The sequence below is a fragment of the Lissotriton vulgaris genome, chromosome 5 (assembly GCF_964263255.1).
Source record: "Lissotriton vulgaris chromosome 5, aLisVul1.2, whole genome shotgun sequence".
Taxonomy (NCBI): Eukaryota; Metazoa; Chordata; class Amphibia; order Caudata; family Salamandridae; genus Lissotriton; species Lissotriton vulgaris.
In genome coordinates, this window is record NC_141693.1 from 1,882,988,341 (window position 1) to 1,883,006,988 (window position 18,648).

General features: G+C 44.7%; 1 protein-coding gene across 1 annotated transcript in view; it reads left to right on the forward strand.

Annotated features, from left to right (window-relative positions):
* The window catches only part of LOC147717619 (E3 ubiquitin-protein ligase TRIM39-like), a 249,692-nt gene that overhangs the window by 199,851 nt on the left and 31,193 nt on the right, over window positions 1–18,648 (forward strand). Inside the window, exon 7 of the mRNA XM_086924410.1 lies at window positions 9,438–10,003. Coding sequence (XP_086780536.1) covers window positions 9,438–9,982 — 545 coding nt within the window. The 3' untranslated portion in view covers window positions 9,983–10,003. The remainder of the gene's footprint in view (window positions 1–9,437; window positions 10,004–18,648) is intronic.

Consider the following 18,648-nt stretch of genomic DNA (forward strand, 5'->3'; position numbering starts at 1 on the left):
CCAGTGAAGTGACTTCCTGCCCAGATGGATGCTGGAAAATCCAGTGATGTCACTTCCTCTGTAGGTAGGCAATGGGAAATCCACTCATTCTGCATTGTATGGATTTCGTTTGGGGAACTCTGTAGCTGTGCTTACCACGTGGATGAGACTTTGAAATCTAAAAAGTATGTACGCCATCAATATATTGAAAACCCAAGATGAATTAAGCAATTTATCCTGGAGCTATACATGCAGTAGAGATATAAATGCACATTGAATGTGTGATTATTAGATAAGCTTGTACCTGCATATGGATATACATAACTATAAGGGCTGTAGGGAGCGGGGGCACGGGGGTACTTTTGCCAGTGCCAGTTGTTGGAAGTCTAGATTATGGCCTGACTGGCAAGATTAGATAATTCAGATTATACAGAACGGGTTGTGTGTGTGTGTGTAGTGCTGAGTAACCCCTAACAAAGCGTCAAGCACGTGTATGTGTGAATCAGTGTATGCATGCCCATATGTGTATATATATACGGGTTTGTTTGTGTACGGTACATAGGTATTTCTTTGTGATGAAGGGAGGGTCATTTTCCTTTTAATTTCCACCCAAGAGAAAGCACACGAGTGTGATAATAAATCCACCAGGACCCATTCAGACGTCATGAACCAGATGCAGCTAAACAATAGAAGATATAAAGGAAGGCATCTAAGTTAATGAGTAGTCATCTTAGGGTCCGCAGTTTGCCAGGAGTTCATTTCAGAGCACCAGGAGTCAACTGAGGCGCTAGCACTCTTGATTTCACTCACTGCCGTGGCCAGGCAGAGGTATTTTTAATTAAACGCACCATTATGTGTGGCAATGAACGCACTGCTACTGTGGAAAATGGCCAATGGCACCAGAGTCGCCTACTGTTAGCAAAGTCCTTCACAGAGACCCACCATACCTACTCTGGAGCTGGGGATCCGGTTCGAGTCTCGGATTCGGCGATTCTGGGCAAATCACTTAATCCCCCCGTGCCCATGGACAGCCCCCGGATACCATCACGGATGATAAGCTGTGCTGTATAAACGTGCAAACAAAATAACAATACCTCGAAGTAGAGAGGGTGCACCAGGACACCACTCTCCTGTCTGCGTACTTACCGCATAATCAAGCAGTGATGTAATAGAGGCCTATTGTTATGTCATTTGCATCTCCTGTCAAAACAAGTAGGAGCCTTCAAGTCGACTGATGGCCCTGAAGTAAGCGCTCCAGTTAGGTTTTTCACTGTTTCATGGGGTTGAATGACTGGGTTACAAATACCAGAATCCAAATTGAAAACTGCACTGGAAAAGTTACTCACAGTAGACATGTCCCTGCAAGCAGCGTCTAGCGTCAGTGGTGAAATGTCCCTGCAAGCAGCGTCTAGCGTCAGTGGTGAAATGTCCATGCAAGCAGCGGATAGCGTCAGTGGTGAGATGTCCATGCAAGCAGCGGATAGCGTCAGTGGTGAAATGTCCATGCAAGCAGCGGAGAGCGTCAGTGGTGAAATGCCCATGCAAGCAGCGGATAGCGTCAGTAGCGGATGGCAACAGTGGTGAAATGCCCATGCAAGCAGCGGATGGCAACAGTGGTGAAATGTACGTGCAAGTAGCGAATGGCATAATTGGTGAAATGTCCATGCAAGCAGGGGATGGCGTCAGGAGTGAAATGTCCATGCAAGCAGCGGATGGCGTCATTGGTGAAATGTCCATGCAAGCAGGGGATGGCGTCAGGAGTGAAATGTCCATGCAAGCAGCGGATGGCGTCATTGGTGAAATGTCCATGCAAGCATAGGATGGCGTCAGGAGTGAAATGTCCATGCAAGCAGCGGATAGCGTCATTGGTGAAATGTCCATGTAAGCAGGGGATGGCGTCAGGAGTGAAATGTCCATGCAAGCAGCGGATGGCGTCATTGGTGAAATGTCCATGCAAGCAGCGGATGGCGTCATTGGTGAAATGTCCATGCAAGCATAGGATGGCGTCAGGAGTGAAATGTCCATGCAAGCAGCGGATAGCGTCATTGGTGAAATGTCCATGTAAGCAGGGGATGGCGTTAGGAGTGAAATGTCCATGCAAACAGCGGATGGCATCAGTAATGAAATGTCCATGCAAGCAGCGGATGGTGTCAGTGGTGAAATGTCCATGCAAGCAGCAGATGGTGTCAGTGGTGAAATGTCCATGCAAACAGCGAATGGTATCAGTGGTGAAATGTCCATGCAAGCAGCAGATGGCGTCAGTGGTGAAATGTCCATGCAAGCAGCAGATGGTGTCAGTGGTGAAATGTCCATGCAAGCAGCAGATGGCGTCAGTAGGTAAATGTCCATGCAAGCAGTGGATGGTATCAGTGGAGAAATGTTCATGCAAGCAGCGGATGGCGTCATTGGTGAAATGTCCATGAAGCAGCAGATGGTGTCAGTGGTGAAATGTCCATGCAAGCAGCAGATGGCGTCAGTGGTGAAATGTCCATGCAAGCAGTGGATGGCGTCAGGAGTGAAATGTCAATGCAAGCAGCGGCTGGCGTTAGTGGTGAAATGCCCAAGCAAGCAGAGGGTGCTCTTGAGGGGTATTCCCATGGGGGTGTTAGTGAATCTTGTGTGTCCTCCTCAGTCCTCTCTTGAGGGGTATTCCCATGAGGGTATAAGTGAACCTTGTGTTCCCTCCTCAGTCCTCTCTTGAGGGGTATTCCCATGAGGGTATAAGTGAACCTTGTGTTCCCTCCTCAGTCCTCTCTTGAGGGGTATTCCCATGAGGGTATAAGTGAATCCTATATATGTCCTCCCGAGTCCTCTCTTGAGGGGTATTCCCATGCGGATGTACGTGAATCTTGAATGTCCCCCTGTGTCATCTCTTGAGGGGTATTCCCATGAGGGTATAAGTGAATCTTGTGTTCCCTCTTCAGTCCTCTCTTTAGGGGTATTCCCATGAGGGTATAAGTGAATCTTGTGTGTCCTCCTCAGTCCTCTCTTGAGGGGTATTCCCATGAGGGTATAAGTGAATCTTGTGTTCCCTCTTCAGTCCTCTCTTTAGGGGTATTCCCATGAGGGTATAAGTGAATCTTGTGTGTCCTCCTCAGTCCTCTCTTGAGGGGTATTCCCATGAGGGTATAAGTGAATCTTGTGTTCCCTCTTCAGTCCTCTCTTGAGGGGTATTCCGATGAGGGTATAAGTGAATCTCGTGTGTCCTCCTCAGTCCTCTCTTGAGGGGTATTCCCATGGGGTATAAGTGAATCTTGTGTTCCCTCTTCAGTCCTCTCTTGAGGGGTATTCCGATGAGGGTATAAGTGAATCTTGTGTTCCCTCTTCAGTCCTCTCTTTAGGGGTATTCCCATGAGGGTATAAGTGAATCTTGGATGTCCTCCCGAGTCCTCTCTTGAGGGGTATTCCCATGCGGATGTACGTGAATCTTGAATGTCCCCCTCTGTCATCTCTTGAGGGGTATTCCCATGGGGGTATAAGTGAATCTTGTGTTCCCTCTTCAGTCCTCTCTTGAGGGGTATTCCCATGCGGATATAAGTGAATCTTGTTTGTCATCTCTTGAGGGGTATTCCCTCGAAGGTATATTTTGAAAGACCTACAGCCTTAGACATCTTATTCTGGTAGTATTAGGGCCCACATCACGGAAAATAAGGGTGTTGAATCTCACTGTGAATTTCCTTCATTGTGTTGGTGTTCCTCTCCTGGTCTAGGTCCTTCTTGACCTTTATCAGGAGGGTGGCGACCCTTTAATTTTTCTTGGGCCACGTCTTTTCAACATAGATAGGGTGATCAGTAGCACTGATGTCGGAGCATTTTGAATGTTTAAATTCTGAATTTGTCCATGCAATTAGCAAGGGAATAATAATCTATATCATTAAAGGTCAATTGTTTTGCATTTTTAAAATATGTATGATGTAGTGAAGGTCGGAAAAACAAATTGTGGTGGTCCCTCCAGGTTTTGTTATACCAGTGGCTGCATGCTCCAGTTAGGTAATCTGCGTCTCAGGGGTAACTATGTCCTTTTGCTTCTTTCATTTTTCCCTTTTAAATATGTCATTGCCCTGCTCCATATTTCTATTTTGAAAGCGCCCCCCCCCCCCCTACCCCCCAGAGGATGGTAGCCGATTGGACTGAGTGTTCATTACGTTCAAAGTAGTCCACTGCGTCTTGTCACAGTGCATCGGCTATAGAGCCCCCAAGGACTCCATGTGCTAAGGCGATCAGGTCTCGTCTCCATCAGCGCTGGAGGGAAACTCTGCTCTGGTGACAGCAACCCACACTCTGCACAGCCAATAAACTGCACAACGTTCAATTCTGCATAGCACTGCACCTAGCTGAGAACTCCTCTCTGTGCACAAAACTTGCTCTCCACACACTTTCTGCACAACCATTAAACCGCACAGCGTTCAACTCTGCACTGCACTGCACCTAGGTAGCTGAGAACTCCCTTCTGTGCACTGTTAAGTGCCTTGATCTCCACACACTTTCTGCACAGTCGTCCGTACCCAGCTCTGTACCTCCTGGTCTCATGGATGGACCTACAGACAACGGAGCAACTTCGAGTGGTGAATCAGAAGACGTGTCTGCACTTTTTCACGACCTGCTACTCCAGTGCATACACCCAGCCCCCTCTTCACCAGAGACCGCCTTCTGCTCAACCTATCACCGTTTGCACAATCTGGGGAGCTCTGTGTGCTTTCTGTTATCACTCTCCTGCCACTGCACACCCCCAGTACCAGTGCTGGCGGTGCGTCCATTAAGGGCGCTGGGGCGTTGCCCCACAAGCCGGCAGCACACGCAGCTCCCTCTGCGTCAATTTGCTAAGTAAACTCTCAGGTTACTCAAGTTCAAAAAGACGCCGAGGTTGAACTGACAACAATCATGTCAGTCAGCATGACTCGGACCGACCACCCCTTCAGAGTCTGAAGGGGTGGGCGGTCCACGTCATGTTTGTTTGTCACCACAAGTGCGCATGAGTGGGGACGGAGGTCGAATTTTCCTCCGTGCCCACTCATGCGCACTAGTGTCTGTTCTGCTGGCGCATGAGAGCGAGGGTTGAGCAAAGGCTCAAACCTCGGTCTCCTAATGGGCAGAGCGTAACACTGCCCTAAGTCAATCGGATTGGCTGAGAGCGAGGTGTTGCCAGCAGTGACGGAGACACGGCTGTTCCTCAGGCGCCAACGGGACCCGAGCAGAGGCAGCAGCCAGCGCGGACCCGGTAAGTTTTTTATTTTATTTATACATATATTATTTCATTTCAGCCCTTGGCCCTTCTGAGTACGAGTAACAGCATTAACTGCTGGCCTGCATGCCATTCCTCTCATGTTGCAGGCATGTGTCTACTACCGCACGTGTTGCCAGTGCTGGGGCCTCACAGCGCCATCGCAGGTTCGAGTGCGCCCATAATTTGTTTCTGAAGATTCTACCCCAGACCGGATGCAGGGTCACCCTAGTGATGCCGAGGCCGTTATTGTGTGCAGTGCTGTGCACGCGCCTTTATCATGTTCATCCAGCGTGTCAGTGGGATCTGGAAACGGACCGAAAGTCTTCAGGACGATGGTTCCGCCTCCTGCAGGTCGGTAGTCAGGGCCAGTGAAAGGCAGATGGATAACTGTGAACAGCATCCGTGAAAACATTAATTCTGTGCAGGTTATTTATTTTAAAACAAGATCCTTGACCTTTCACTTTGCGAAGTGAACTGCCAATCACCTATGCCCTTAGCTGTAGATCTAAGTTGGTGGTTTTAGTAGTTTCACCAATTCAAAGAATTACATGCCTATTTTTAAATATATAAATATGTATAAATGTGTAATTTTAAATATGTAGAATATATGCAGAAGCAAAGAGTACAATGTAGTATTTCGACATTTGGAATTGGGAGAGGCCATGACCCAGAAGAGGCAAAGCCCTCTTGGCCTCTTCCACAACAAAAGTAATAGTATAAAAATGTCTGTGGATCTGCATGCATGGTTTATGCCTCGCTGTTCCTTCATGGGTACGCTGCTGCTTGGCGTCTCGTGAAAGAGATGTAGTCTGCATTAATTGCATGGGGAGTCATTACATTGCGACCACTAAATCGGGAGAACCTTTGCATTGCACCTTCTCAGATAAATGAATCATTTTGTTTGTATATATACAAGTGCCCCATATTCATTACCCAAACATATATTAATATGTATGCCTATAAACAAATATGTACATTATCACATGTTCAGATTGCTTATGTGTGAGTGTGACATTTTCATAATTTCAGTGTAACAAGGTTTATTGCCACTGTCATGACTCTTGCGCGCTATCGAAGTAAGGACGAGGAATATGATGGAAATGTTAGCTTCAGTTTTTTTTTGTTTTTTTTTTACAAATGTCCACCACACAAGTCTGCCATGCTCACCATACTACTCAAAAATTCTTGGGCTCAGAGTGACTACTGTTAAATGTAAATAGGAGTTGTGTATATTACTTGCCTGGGAGACATGTTCGTGCAAGGGAAGTTCTCAGAAAAAGGAGCAGAGTACAGCAGGACTGTGCGCCTCGTAGTTTTGGCGGACTGTATATTAATTCCTCAGCATTAAAGCCTCTGCCTAGGTATGATGATTTTTCTGAGGTGCTGCCTGTATTCGTTGCTGTGTGCGTGCTCAGGCGGAGAATGTTCTGGGAGCCGCCTTAGCTGAGTGGTTGTGTGATGCCTTCCATGGAATGTTGATGTTTGGATCAGGAAGAAAAGCTGTGTGAAGAGGTGACGGACGGTAGGAACATCTGGTCGGTTCCCCTCAAGAGGGCTTCATATGTGTTCCCAGGGTAGAGTTTATTTAATTAAACCTATCTGGTACCCTTTCCATGTTAGTTCATCTGGCATGATAGAGTTGTGCTCCTTCCCTGGGCAATGCGACTTCCGGCATGGTAATTGTGCTTTTGCTGTGGGATAACATGTTTTCTGGAATGACAATGGTCCTTTGCATGCAGTTTAATATATACTATGGCGGAACAGTGGTCCTTAGCATAACTCACAATTAGGTTTCAGGCATGGCAGTGTTATTTACTACACATGTTCAATTGTAGAATCTGCAATGTCAATCTAATCTTTGTTTTTCCAATTTTAGCAGAGTGGGTGCTGGCTTCATAGCAGTACGTGTAGTTACTGAATGCTAATAATGTGTGAAACTGGAACCTGTATATTTGGTTACTTGCACCTGTCATTGCATCACAAACTGCAAAGCAGGCAGCTTGAGTGGCTGATTGGCACAGTGAGCTGTCTTCTGTCCCAATGAGCATCAGTGAACATTCGGTCTGTGATGTCACATGGGATGTTCTGTGGTATGCTGGTGTATCATCATACCGTTAGAAGCAACCCACATTATTAATGCACATGTAAAATGTTGGCTACTGGATACTGGCACAAAGTTTCCAACTTTGGAGATGCAACTAGGCCGACTGTATTAGTTAGGCCAGCACTGCATTTTCTGTAGCAGCAATGCTCCACCACCCTGCATCCATTTTTGTATTTGGCACAACATTTTTATATGCGGATGATTTTCAGCTTTGGAAATATATAGCTCCTACGTAATGTGGCAGACCCTGAATTATTGCAATTTTACATGCTTTCCCCCATAGACCTGACTGAAAATTGTATGGCTGCAAGCCAATGTATTCGAGTAATTGTGCTATAATTTTTACCAATTAGACCCATTTTTATAAAACCAACTTTGTGTCAGTACCTACATGTTGTTATATGGCATCCCTTTATTAATTTAGTAACTGAACTTTCACAACTGCTTTATTAACCATCTTGCTTTTCAAATTTCCTTGAAAATGCACCCTTTACCCACTCTTTTTTCAAAATGTTCTCGCGGTAGAACCCCCACGAACACCTCTTAAGATGTTCGTGCTCGCTCGCTACAATCGCTCGCCACGGTGCACTTCGACAAAGTTTACGCCACACCGGTTTCAAATGTCACCAGCCGCCACTGCTCCATAAGCTTCCAGTTTACGCAGCCCTCCTCTCTCTGCACAGCCCTCTGCGGCCCTCTACTCACCGCAAGCCCGCTCTTCTGTGACCCTTCTTCGCTCCCTGCTGATATCTGCCATTCTGAGATCAACACTGTCCAATCCCCGCACAGCCTCAAGCCCTGCTCAGCTTTCAGCTTTACACAGCCCTCTTCAGCATGGGTCAGCACCCTCTATACATTACCACCCTTTTCTTTATACACCCTCCACAGGAGTGAGCACAGCTCTGCGCAACACATCACTCTCTGCTCAGCCTAATTCTCTTACGCTCTGAAGTACCCCCAGCACTTTCTGGTTTCCTTTATCAAGTCTCACCCGAGCCCCACAACTCAGATTGTTTCTTCACATCCTATCTGACAGTAAGGTACTGCACTGCTCCATCACCAGCTACATCAAACTTGCCCGATTGGATTTTGGCCCTACAACTATTAGATATTATGTCATGAATATCTGGCAGGGTGTCAAACAAGGCATATGTTTCCTACAAATATAGGGTTGTGTATACACTGAAATAAAGAAAGAAATGAGAATCCTAAGGTAAGAAGCCGTTTGCCTGGACCTCGCGCCTTTGTGCAGAAACTTCAAAAACTATTCAAAATGTTTTACAGTCCTTAAAATTATGTTTGTAGTTATGTGATTGATTTTACATTAAAATCCATCAAGAAAACGGAATTTGGAAGTTATAAACAAATTACGTTGGCTTGCAGTCGGGCATATGATACAATAAAATAAACATTTTTAAACTGGAGACAGCCATTTGCTGTTTGTGACATTTCTCACACGGATTTTGGCCGCCATTTGTGAAACAGTCTGTTCTTTTCTGAAAAGCTGGATCATTGGCAGCAGAGAGTTCAGCAGAAAGGCGACCTCAAGGTGCTTAAGGCCAAGACCGTGGAAAGGGAAATCATTGTTTCACTGCTGCAGAGGGCATATTGGATGCAATATTGGTGTGAAGACATGGGTGGGGTATGGGGTGCTGAGGGGTTCCCAATATTTTTGAACAGTCTTAAAATGTACTTCCATAAAACGATGTAATTAGTGGAATATATTTAAATCAGTTACTTGAGCTGATTTTATTGAGAACCCGTTTACTTGTATTTCGTATTCTGTAAGTGGTATGAAAAGTTTCCCAGCAGTGTTAGCACAGGCAGTCTAGACCCAGGCACCGGGTACCCCAGACCCCGGCAGTGCAGAGCCCGCCTCTCCAGGGCTGGATTGTCTCTTTACTGTTTCCTGTACTAGAACATGTTATTTAATCTGTCTACATAAGGCCGTCGAGGAGCGGGAGTGAAAGGGCTGTGTCTAGGGTGAAGGGTCTTGAGCAGTAGAAATGGAGAGGCTTCCAAGGCTGAGGGGTGTGGTGCTGCTGTGAGTAGTCGGTCACTGGGTGGCTTGTAGTTGGTCCTATAATTGTTTGGCTGCTGACCTCTGACCTCTGCTTCTCTCTACTGCAGCTGCGGTGACCTTGGATCCGGACACTGCTCATCCGAGGCTCGTCCTGTCCGAGGACGGAAGGAGCGTGAGGCGCGGAGACACAGCACAGGGTCTGCCAGACACGCCCCAGAGATTCACTGAATACCTCATTGTCCTGGGGAGAGAGAGGCTGAGCTCCGGGAGGCATTACTGGGAGGTGGAGGTGGGGGACAAGACGAGCTGGTTCCTGGGGGTGTGTGATGAGGCCGTGAGCAGGAAGGGGGAGATCACACTATCACCTGCGGGTGGATTCTGGACAGTGGTGCTCAGTGATGGTGAATACAAAACCTTTACCTCCCCTCCCATCCTCCTGACCCCCCGTGTGCTCCCCAGGGCTGTGGGTCTCTTCCTGGACTATGAGGCGCGCAGGCTCTCGGTGTACAATGTGGATGACCGGTCTCTGCTCTTCACCTTCTCGGGGGCCTCCTTCTCCCACACCCTGCGGCCCTTCTTCTGTCCAGGACCCAACGAGGGAGGGAGGAATGCGGGGGCGCTGAGGATCCTGCCGGGAACAGGACGGGAGTGAAGAGACTGTCAGCAGCACATGGTAATGGAGTGGTGCATGATGTAAATTACTGTCACTAACCTCAGAAATAGAACTCTGTATATTATCGTTCAACGACCAGTGATAATACCACAGCAGAGGCGCAACTAGATCCAAATTTCGGGGGGGGCTAAGAAAAAAATTGGGGGGGGGGCTGAACCTTTAATCAGTAGGCAGAGTGGAGCTGCAGGGGCTCTTAGAAAGGGTGAAACAACTGCAAGGCCTAATTAACATTCAAATGGTCTTTTAAAGACCTGTGAAACGTTCGGGTGCAGCTCTGTGTGTGCCCGGGATCTGTCTCATCCCGGGCTGCCACACACGACGGGGGGGAGGGCTGAAGCCCGGTGAGTTCAATGGGTGTTGTGCGCCTGTATCACAGTGATCTGCTCCCGCATTCTGGGCCTGACTGTCGGCTGCCTCCTATCAGAAGCTTAGAGGGAGGGAAGCAGGGGCATAACACAGGCCTCCGCATCCCTCGCGGTGCAGGGGGCCCCCGAGCTGCATGGTCTCCGAATGGAGGCGTGGGTTCAAATCCCACTTCTGACATTATCTCATATTTATACCCACTTTAGTTTTACTCTAAGAGAGATTACAGCGTTTTACTCCTGTTATAGGGGGTGAGGGTTGGAGAGGCTGGTAATGGACTCAGACCTCGCTATGAGACCGGACAGGGGCCCAACTAGACTCACACTTTGGGCAGGCTAACACTTTGAACAAGGGGGCAGGGGCCATGTCCAGAACCTGGGTCAAAATGTCTTGTAGGGGTTCTCTCGTCTATGGTTGTACAGCCTTTGGTGCACTTTGGAGCACACTTGGCCAACAACATTGGCTCAATTTAATATCCTTTAGTGGGGTTTAAGGGTTCTCCATCAAGGACTTTTAGCAGAATGAACCGTGAAAGCTACATTTGAATGCACTTTTGACCAGTAGTCCAAGAAGATAGTGCATTCCAAAATGCTCTGGGCCAGTTAAATTAGTCTTAACTTATTGGGAATTTAAGAAACATACAAGATATTTGAAGAAACAAAGGAGATTTTGCAAAATATGTAGCAAATGTGCAGCCTAAATGCATTTGTTTGTCTTTGTTCTTTTCATAGCCCATCCATCCCTCAGCACACAATAGGTGTATGTTAGAATACAAGGCTATTAGAAGCAACTCTCTTGCTGTCCCTTAAAAGGATGCCTCATGCCCAGGCTCTGTGACATACATAACAGTGAATCTATTTTCAGTGGGAGTGCATAATAATCTTCAGTTTCATCTTTCATCAAGAATTCATTGTTTGGATACACTCAGCTAGTGACATTGCTTGAAATACATTCATCATTTGGAAAGAATATGGTGTTAACAGCACATGGAGTTCAGAAACTGAGCATAAAGTGCGATTATGAATGGTGCCTCTAACCATACAAATTAGATGTAACTAGATTATTAACAGGTGAACCTGTTAGATTCTTTATTGTATGATTACCAAAAATCATTTACAAATACGGTGCATAATACGTCATAAAACATGCATCTGATTATAAAAGGGTCTATCAAATTATAAAAGCATATGTGTCCCATATAAGATTTTAGGACATCTGGGGAGTGCAGTAGAAAAGCAAAGAATAGTCACCAGGCAAAACTGGGTGCTTAAGCCTGCAATAGGGTGTCATACTGGCATGCATGTGATTATCATGTGCGTAGGCAGTCATATGGGATAGTGTTTGCAAATACGGTGCATGATACATCCTAAAACTTGCATCTGATTATTAAAAGGTCCATGGAATTATAAAATCATATGTGTCTCATATAAAATTTTAGGGCATCTGGGGGTGCAGCGGAGAAACGGAGCTGAATCACCAGGCAAAACTGAAAGGCGTAAGATCTTGGGCATGCAACAAGGTGTCATACAGGCATGCAAGTGATTATGGTATACGTGGGCAGGCATGTGGGATGGATTGTGTAACAATGCTCCTCCCAAAATAAATAGTACAATATGAAAAAGATAAATGGTTGGCACAGGGTCAAGCCTGATTTGCATATGGCTGGGTTCAACCTGGAATGGCATGGTGAGTAAAAAAACAATGGCTTTAGGCCCAGATCTCTGTACTCGAGTGAATGTATGACGTTGTTCTGCATTCTGTCCATCAATTGATCTTTTTGCATTTGTCACCCCGAGTGGGACGGGTATGCCCAGACATGGGTCTCCTTGCCACTGGAGTCAAGCTATCCTGGCTGATGAGGGGTGAAATCCCGAAACCGGTCTTTGGATGCTTATTTCCAGTACAGTGAGGACCTGTCTTGGAAGTTCAGGCAGGGCTGTTTCCATGAGGCAAGGTCAAGACTGACTTGCATATGGCTGGGTTCAACCTGGAATGGCATGATGAGCAAAAAAACGATGGATTTAGGCCCAGATCTCTGTACTGGGGTGAATGTATGACATTGTTCTGCGTTCTGTCCATCGATTGTTCTTTTTGCAGTTGTCACCCTGAGTGTCACGTGTATGCCCAGACGTGAGTCCTGTGCTCTCCCTGTCACTGGAGTCACGCTATCCTGGGTGATGAGGGATGAAACCCTGAATCCAGTCCTAGGATGCTTGTTTCCAGTCCAGTGAGGACCTGGCCTGGCAGTTCTGGCTGGCCTGTTCCCATGAGGCACAGGGTCATGACTGATTTGCATATGGCTGGGTTCAACCTGGAATGGCATGGTGAGCAAAAAAACAATGGATTTAGGCCCAGATCTCTGCACTGAGGTGAATGTATGACATTGTTCTGTATTCTGTCTATCGATTGTTATTTTTGCAGGGGCCCCCCTCAGCACAGTACTCAGGCCTGAGCACTTTTCCGAGCAGGGGCCCCTCCGTGTACCTTGCAGGGGGGAATAAGCTTTTGTTACGCCACTGGAGGGAAGCAGGCAGCCGACAGAGCACAGCTTATGGGTGCTGCAGGCAGCAGTTCAGGAAGGACACACCCAATCCTGTTACTGGAGCACAGAGACAGTGTCCAAAGACACATTCCTGTGTGAACATATGAAGTGAGTCTTCAAATCTGCCTCAGCTGCCTGATGCTATACAATGTAATGTTACTTCTGTAGGAAGGAGGAAGCAATCTTGGGTCTTCTGTAGAATCAACTGTAGTTTTGTTTTATAGGCTGAAGGACAGGGCATGCAAAGGCATATTAGGAAAAAATCTGCGCTAGCTAAAGGTGTCACAAATGACATGGCATCTCTTGGCAACTACGGAAGAACAAGCTTTGGCATGTTTTTTTATTTTTATTGAAAGCATATGTCTAAAAAAGATGAAAGTGAACTTGCAATTGTCTAATCGTGACATCCTAGTTGTAGCAAAAAAAGTTACCTATTCACTCACTTATACAATCAGGCAAGCACCCACTGATTGATCCATACATGCACTTACACACGCACTGATTCACCAATACACCTTGGTGTGTATATATATTTAAAACTCATAAACATTTTAAAAACACACTAGATGATGTCATCAGGGATGTAATTTGAGATGTCATTAGTGATGTCACTAACCATATCATAAGTGAGGTAATATGTGAGGTCATAAGTAGTGGATTGCAGGGGTGCGAATTATAGTTAGCTCACTAACTATAATGGCTGAATTTCACTGGCTTTGTACGAGTGAAACTTGAGCCTAACTATAATGTCCCTGTAACCTTTGGTTTGTTCAGTGAATTTCTAAGGTTTTTAAAATGCTAATCTCTAACACTACCCGGACTGCTCGTAATTGACGTCCTGTGAGCGTAGCCGACAAATAAATGTGAACGCCTTGGAACAGTGATACGAATTGGACAAACTACCAGAACCTGTTCATTGCAATACCGCTGTATGCATAAGTGCTTGATACTCAAAACTGATTTTGCACATTGCCCGCCTCAAAAGAAATAAGCGGATGCCGTCACTTAGTCTAAAAGTGTCGTGATTCGGAATTAAAAAAAGGGTCAACCATTGTATATGTTATCACTTCGTCCTGATGATGGTCTTGTAAATGATCAAGATAAGACCGAAACGTCGACTGACCTAGTCCAATTCTGCACAGTATGATTTGTATCAACTTTTGATTCTCTCCTGATTGATAGTGGAAATCAATTTATCATCTTTTCCTAGCAGTCTGGACTGTTCTCTTGGATATATTATAGGAAAAGCAACCAATACCTTAAATATCCATAGTATATCTATGTATGTACCCTGTCTTATGTTATTGTTCATTTTTTGTACAGAAATATCTTTTGTCTTGAATTCAAAATAATAACTTTTCAGACAAACAAATTATCCTGGTTTCATGTTTTATTATTCACTTATTGTACCTATGATGTTAGTGTGGTAACATCTTCTGTTTCTCATTGTTAGAACCTTTTGAGTTTTAATTTAATTGAACAGCCTCTGATTGAATTCAGATTTAGGTACTTTGATTGCCCCCAAACAAGTCCTAACTAGTGCTGAAACTTCATATAAATAAAATCCCTTGCTGGCCACTTCATATTACACTAATCTCTAACAATAACGTCCCTATAACCTTTGGTCTTTTCAGTGAATTTCTATGTACAGTTGGGTTTGCCAATTGGTGGACAAAGGGGGCGTGGCCTCCAACCAGCTCTCAGGAATCCCACTGTGTAGGACTTACAGGAGGTACCAGAAGGGCTTCTTGGCCCTCAAAAATCCCTCAGGAGTAAAGTGGACTTCATCCCCCAACAAGTATTGCGTCAGGAGCTGAATTTGCAGAATGGTGGAGAAAGGGGGCGTGGCCTCTGTCTTGGATTTACTGAAGGTAACAGAAGGGGTTCCTGGACTCCAAGGACCCACAGCATCTAAGGGGACGTTATCCCCCAACCACCACTGTGCCAGGAGTGTTGGTGAAGTGAGCGTAGCCCCTCCAGGGCACAACAAAGAAACTAAAGACGTGAGTAAATGAACATAAAAGTAACAAAAGTAACATAAGAATGAAACAACTAAATTCAACAGTAGCACATCACTTCATCGAAGCAAAACATAAAATCTGGCAACTAAAATGTTGTGCCCTGGAGATAATTGAAAAGAGCGAAGGCAGAGACAACCACACCTATCTTTTGAAGCGTGAAAACTATTGGATTCGACTGCTGAACTCACTCAAACCCAACGGGTTAAATGACCGGATGGAATTCCAATGTTATCTGTAAATTTTCATTGACTGGACTTTACACACCAAACGAGTACTCTCTGACTTATTCCCTTATCACATGTTTATACCTTGTATATTGTATGCCTCACACGCACATCAACATTTTCCTTTTATGTTTTAATAATAGTAAGCATAAGCTTTGATGTACACCCATACCAATAGCTAACAGTCTTTTCTTTATGTCTGTTACCTGAGTTCAGTTACCTTTAATACCCACAGGGATGTACACACACCGTACGTGACGCGTCATGCATGAATCTTTTATTAACATTTTTTAATTTCATTTTCTTTTCTTTAGGACTTAAACATGTCTTGTGTCAGGATCATAGACATTAACTCGATCATTGTCACTGCATGCAAAGCGCATACTAGTTTTTTTTCAATGTTTATGATTCACTGGGAGGAACCGGGATAAGTACGTCATCTGCATCAGTAAATAGGAAATCCAAGCGCACCCACACGGAACGCACCAGCTGACGGGACGCTAGATGCAACTTGAATTTCGAGACGCAGCTAAATACATTCATTAGTAAGTAGCACAGCAAATTTTTAACAGCGCACAGTTAATTTTTAACAGAGCACAGTGAGTCCGACATCACAAACTCTTAAGTAAGTAAAATTTTTTATTGTATGTAGTTAATTAAAACCTTTACAATATTGAAGACATGAAAAAGAAAAAACACGTGATTTAAAACTGTAATGAACAAGGGAACAAATCATTAAAAAAAAAAGAGGAAAACTTTCTGTAATGTCTGTGTGCATGATGTACTTGCGGATGTAACTGATTAATTGCACATTCACACTGTCAAATTCAGACCTTTAGAATCCTTGTTCTCAGAGTTCACTATTAACTGAAGTGCCTTTTGACAAAATTTAGCGGCCCTGCAGGCTAGCTGTAGTTGGTAACTGTTCAGAGCTAGCATAACAGCCGAGCGGCATGTTCTAATTTTGGAAAGTCGGAATACGTGGAGTAAATAATAACGTCTCAAGTTTGTCAAAGCCGGACAAATGCACAGTATGTGCATCATAGTTTCTTCCATTTGCCCACATAGCCTGCAAACTGGTGTCGGCCATGTTTGTTTCCATGCCGGTGTCTGATCTTTTAATATGGAGGTTCCCAGTCGTAATTTTAGGAGTATTTTTTGGGCTGCTGGGGATATAGGATTAACTAAATATGGTTGCGGCTCCAATTTCCCGTACGTTGCCAGCACAGTCCAGCCATGCTTTTTCTTCGCTGTAGCAGCTTTGTCTGTTACCCATGATCTTTGCTTTGCTGCCGCGTTGGTCTCTTTTTTGAAGGCCGTGAATGATTGATTTGTATTCCATGCCTTTTCCAACTTGAGGTTTGACACGGCGCTCTCCCATGCCATTTTCCATGAATTTTTTTACTTTTTCTGGTTGTTCATCTCAGACCAACAGAGGCCCATGAGCATATTCTCTTCAGCAGATCTTAGTTTCCAACATGTTTTTAATATGGCTGCTTGTCTGCTTTGGTGCTGATTTAATAAACCAAATTCCAAGCGGATCTGTGATTGGGAGACAAACTTTGGGATCTAGAAAATATATTTGAACAGCTCTGATTGTTGTGTGTTCAAAAAGTTGGCGTCTTTTCCCTTGTACAGTTCCGACCCATATGTAAGAGATGGAAGAAATTTTGCAGCTATTACCTTCAACAAATGCAAGTTAGATGGACAATTCAGTTTCGTTTTTTATAGGTTTAGTGCAAAGCGTAGTTTAATTGCCTGAGCGTTTCTGTATGACTGATGGTCTTTCAGCGACCACCTGGCATCGACTACTACTCCCAAGTAGTACATCACAAACTCATTTAATTACGGCGTTTTAGATATGCACAAACTTATAAATCAGCAAGATACGATCACACGGGGGCACCAGGGCACTTTGAGCACACGCCAACATAATCTGTCCTAAACAGTTCACGAGTTAGACACGCATTCACATTTTGCCCTTTGATCAATGCAGCACGTTGTATCACTCATCAGTTTGATGCACCTGGTCACATTTCGTAAAGAAAAGAAAGTAAACATGAGATTGCTTTTTTCTGATTAATTGTAACTAGTGGTTATCTTATGTTGTTCGTCCAGAATATTGAGCAATAGCTCTCATTATTATTTACACACTGTCCCCAGAACGGCCGAAATGCATTGGGACCAGTGAAATGCATTTTGGGACATGTTGTGTCTAAACTATAAATGAGTTTAAATCAAGAACGAAAGATAATGTATAAACAATAAATCAATGCCAGTGAACATTTGGCTTGAGTTTATTTATTCACATTTGGAGATTAAACGGAGTAACCTCACACAGGGGAAATAATACCAGTGCCCTGGGGACATACCCCACATCCGTGGAGATGCAACCAGTCAGGGTATTCCTACCGTGCCCCCTTTTCTTTTTCTTTTTTAAACCTATTCTGTGAGACTAGTCTTCAAGCCGAGTCCCAAGGCGGCTGCCAACACTTCCTGGGTAAAGTGTTGGCAGCCAATCAAATATCAGTAGGATCTCAATAGGCTGTTGGGCTCCCACATATCTATATTTTGTAAACTAAAATATCTTTGAAACTACTGAACAGATTTACACCAAATCACATTAAGCGTGCTTTCTGGACGAACATCTAGCTTCTTGCCAAATTTGGTGTAATTCCGTTCAGCAGTTTGGGCTGTAGTTGTGTTAAAAAAATGAGAAATCCCCATAGACATAACATGGGGGAATCGCTTTCTGGGACCCCCCATTTTCCTCATTATTACAGTTAAAAACCAGTCTGTGAATTACTTTTGTAACTGGGGGAATGGATACTAGATCGACTTAGTCCTCTCAGTAATTGGTCATAGCTTTCAAGGGTGTCCGTAGTCACTTTTTCATCAGTGGATGAAGCAGAGGCGTGTTTTTCCCTGGTCCGTATTGTCGTTTCATAAAGTAGCAAAAATGTAATTATTTTACAATTCAGCTGGGGATCTATTGGGTCCAGACCTTTAATTATTTCTGATCTACAAGACCGAATGCCCCTATTGTTAAAGCTTTTTTCAATAACAGAGCCTGATTAGTTTTTAAAGAGGGTCATAAACTGATCTTATTAATAAAATCTTGCCTCGCTGCACCACATAGGTTACATGTCATGGGACCATTATATTTCAATGTTGGCTGATCTCCTAAACTTGATAATATCCCAAACCTGGTGGCCATGTGTATTTGTTTCAGAGTGTAGGACTGCAGGACCACCCAGGCATGAGACCGCTTGGCTAATTTACTTTTGTCTTCTAGTTGTGAGTGGAGTTTGGCCATTTTGTTTATCACCCTACGAAAGACAGGAAAAGAGGAATGCTGCGCCCAGAGTTCAGTTGTATTTGTTTCCTACAGAGCTGTTTTCTGGAATGTGCCATACCTTGAATGCAGATCTTCTTCCTCGGCCCGCCACAAGGCAACATGTAAGTCATTGGCTCAATTTTACCAGAGGGGCGTGG